At 45.4% G+C, this 3545-nt stretch overlaps 1 protein-coding gene across 1 annotated transcript; it reads left to right on the top strand.

Annotated features, from left to right (window-relative positions):
• Window positions 1–513: 513 nt before the first annotated feature.
• On the top strand, window positions 514–2242 carry PCYB_061060 (phist protein; the record flags this gene model as incomplete). Its single annotated transcript, XM_004221273.1, has 2 exons — window positions 514–567; window positions 848–2242. The coding sequence occupies 2 exons, from the start codon at window positions 514–516 to the stop codon at window positions 2240–2242; spliced, it is 1449 nt and encodes a 482-aa protein (XP_004221321.1).
• Between the last annotated feature and the right edge of the window lie 1303 nt (window positions 2243–3545).

Here is a 3545-nt window from a genome sequence, read left to right as displayed (position 1 = left end):
ATAATATTCGAAATAAAAATAAAACATAGATTCTCTTTTGTGAGAAAAAAAAATAAATAATAAACTACTGGGGATTTTTCCAGCTTTTTTTTTTACCATTTTGTGGTGACACGTTGTAGCAGCCGTTTTGGCAATTTGCTTCTTAGCAAGGGTTAGATCCGTTGTCGCACCTCATCGGAGATATTTTGGGGGTAATTTTTGTTCGCACAGACGTAGATTTGCCCCCTTTGGTGTGCCCTTCTATCGCCAGGTGAGTTACTCTTTAGCGGTGTGCGTGGGTGCGATCCGTGGTGGTGGTGGTGGAGGAGGTTCACTGACGTGTGTATATATGCATGCGCATGTGGGTTCCTACCTGCACAATGCTCACCCGTGGAGAACGGCCCTTTTTACCTTTTCGCCCTTTCGCCCTTTCGCCCTTTCGCCCTTTCGCCTTTGTTCAGGACGTCATTATCGAAATATGCCACGGAATGATTTTCCTAAGCGCCAAAAAATTCTGGGGGTGGAATGAGAAGAATGGAAAGACCCGTTTTGTCGCTTTTCCGGGAAGGGAGAAGAAGGCGCTCAGAGGTGGTTTTACACTTCTCGGGGTGATTAATGCTTTGGTTTTGCTTCTTCTGTTGTGTGTGCCCGAGGTGGGTGAACTTTGTGTAGCAGCTTTGCGGTGTGTCGCTTTACCGTGTGCCGATTTACCGTGTGCCGCTTTACCGTGTGCCGCTTTGCCGTGTACCGCTTTACCGTGTGGCGATTTCCTTTGCTTTCTATTCCCCGCTTACGTTGAACATATTACATTGTTGAGCGACTACTCGGGGAGCTTTTCACATTTTCTTAATTTCACACCACGTTGCAGACAAAACTGATGAGCGGAGAAGGCTGTAGAAGGGTAATAAGATTGGGAAGGATTCTTGGTGGGTTCTATGGAATGCCGGGAATGGAGTATTTCAACTCAAAGTACGAACAATTCGAAAACGAACCAGAGTGGGAGGAGTGTAGCTACATAGGTAGAGGAAGGGACGAGATGGATCATCATTTTGATCAAATGAGGATAAGGGAAGAGTGGCTACGCAGAGGGAAATATAGACCTAGAAATTCGTATGATACATGCCCTTATGGTTGCACAGATGCTGACTTGCTAAAGGAGCTATCCGAAGCGGAGGTCAATGAGAGACTTGCAAAGCTAGGCGATAAAGTTAGTGTTAAGGAGATGTTTATTCTGTGGAGTAATGTGCATAGGCATGAAAGGAAGAAGTACACGGATATGCAGGAAAGAGCAAAAATTTTCTGCGATCATTTAGGTGAAAATTTTCATATCCCAGAAGAGGTTAGGATTAGAGCTTGGATGAAGGTATATAGATGTATGACTTCTGTTTTTCTTCGCTTTGAGAAGAGGCACCGTAAACATTTTTTAATGTTTCTGAGACGTGGTCCATCTACTAGGACTGGATTCCTTAACTATATACATCGAACCCGGAGAGTGTGGAAGACGCGCAGGATGAAAATAAGCAACTACTGGCGCAGCAAGATGGTTGGTTTTTTTAGGTGGTACTGGGACAGGCGCGGTAGGAGGGCTCCTGGCGGGGGTGTCAGGGAGTATGGCAGAGTGGGTGCTGGGGAGTATGACAGAGTGGGTGCTGTGGGGTATGACAGAGTGGGTGCTGTGGGGTATGACAGAGTGGGTGCTGGGGAGTATGGCAGAGTGGGTGCTGTGGGGTATGACAGAGTGGGTGCTGGGGGGTATGATAGTAGGGGTATCACGGAACAAGACAGAAGGTATGTGAGTAGCCACGACAGCAGGTATGCAGGCCGGTACGACAGCAGGAATGACGGATTGAACGATAGAAGGGACAGCAGCATGTATGGTAGTGTAGATGGCAGTTTGTACGGAAGTAGGGATAGCGTCATGTGCGAGAGTAGGGATGGAGGGGCGGACGAGGGAAGAAATGATGGTTTAGGCGAAAGTAGAAATGGTAACTTGTATGGTAGTACGAATGAGGGCCTTGATGAGAGTGGAAGTGGGGGCTTGTATGGTAGTACGAATGAGGGCCTTGATGAGAGTAGAAGTGAGGGCTTGTATGAGAGTATGAATGAGGGCCTTGATGAGAGTAGAAGTGAGGGCTTGTATGACAGTAGAAGTGAGGGCTTATATGACAGTATGAATGAGGGCCTTGATGAGAGTAGAAGTGAAGGCTTGAACAAACGCATGAACGGAGGGATGGAAAAACCACGCGGTGAAGACAACGCGTAGGAGGGATTCATCACACATGTGTGCAATTGTACGCACATATCTGAACGGTGGAGCGTTTTTCATAGGAGGAACACGAGAAAATTTAAAAGGGGAAAAAAAAGGATTAAATGGTCTACGGGGGTAGGGGTTCCCCCTGAGGAGGCATTATTCATTAGGCTTGAAGGTATCCTTTCCCTCCTCCCCCTGCCATATCGTTTTTTGTCACAGTAGAGAAAAAAGGGTCCTATTTAAGAAGGCACATGCTTGAGTGCTTCTTTACTCATTTGTTAATTGCTGTCTCACATAGAGTTTTCACTTGAAAGGAGATTAACATTCCTCACTCAGTCAGCTACGTCCCTTCGGTTATTTGATACAGGGAAGTGGAGCCAGCAGAGAAGTTGAGCCAGCAGAGAAGTTGAGCCAGCAGGGAGGTGTGCCGATAACTGCGTGCGAGTGAAGCACAGAAATATTCAAGCAGTTTTCTACAAGGGGGTCAAAGTGTGGAACTGCAAATGGGAGATATTTTTAACACTCAGGATGCTTCCCACTTTAGGAGAGCGCATAGAATATTCCGTTGCCTGCCCTCCCAGAGAGAAGGCGCTTTTTGCTGTTGTGCATCCCCATGAGGTGGTCCCTTATATTTGCGCATCCACGCGTTTTGGTGCATGAACCCAAAAGTGTCATGTGTTGAGAATCGCTCCAATTGGAGTGGAGATGAATTCAAAACGTGAAGAGGCTGCGGTACAGGGAAAGGTGGTTAATTTTGTTCGGCTTGGTTAGGATGTCCTCCTCATTCTTAAACATCCCTTGCGTGGTGTTTCTCTGTTTTTTTTACCTAATCGATGTAGTCCTTTTGGTGTTATTCGTACTCACTTTGGAAGTAAAAAGAATCAAAGTTGAAGTAATTCCTTTTTGGCACTGTGTCGATGTGTGGACGTGTCCACATGCACGGCTGACAACCCGCGTGTGTTTTGCCTTCCCCAGGAGGCCTGCAGAAATGTGTGGATAAACCGGGGGTGGTGGTGGTTTGAAAAGGCTTCGCGGTGGGGCAGTGGAAGGCAGGTTGACTTAAATTGTCAGCTAAATTGGGTAGTGGAAATTCACTTTAGTGATTGACGTTTTAGTTTTGTGGCTATGTTTTAATTTTTTGGATGATGTTTTGTGGCTATGTTTTAATTTTTTGGATGATGTTTTGTGGCTATGTTTTAATTTTTGGATGATGTTTTGTGGCTATGTTTTAATTTTTTGGATGATGTTTTGTGGCTATGTTTTTATTTTTTTTTTTTTTTTTTTTTTACTTTATTTTTTGTTTTCCCGTTTAGCT

This window comes from Plasmodium cynomolgi, chromosome 6, assembly GCF_000321355.1.
Source record: "Plasmodium cynomolgi strain B DNA, chromosome 6, whole genome shotgun sequence".
In the NCBI taxonomy this organism is placed as follows: Eukaryota; Apicomplexa; class Aconoidasida; order Haemosporida; family Plasmodiidae; genus Plasmodium; species Plasmodium cynomolgi.
This window is presented reverse-complemented; position numbering and strand designations above follow the sequence as displayed.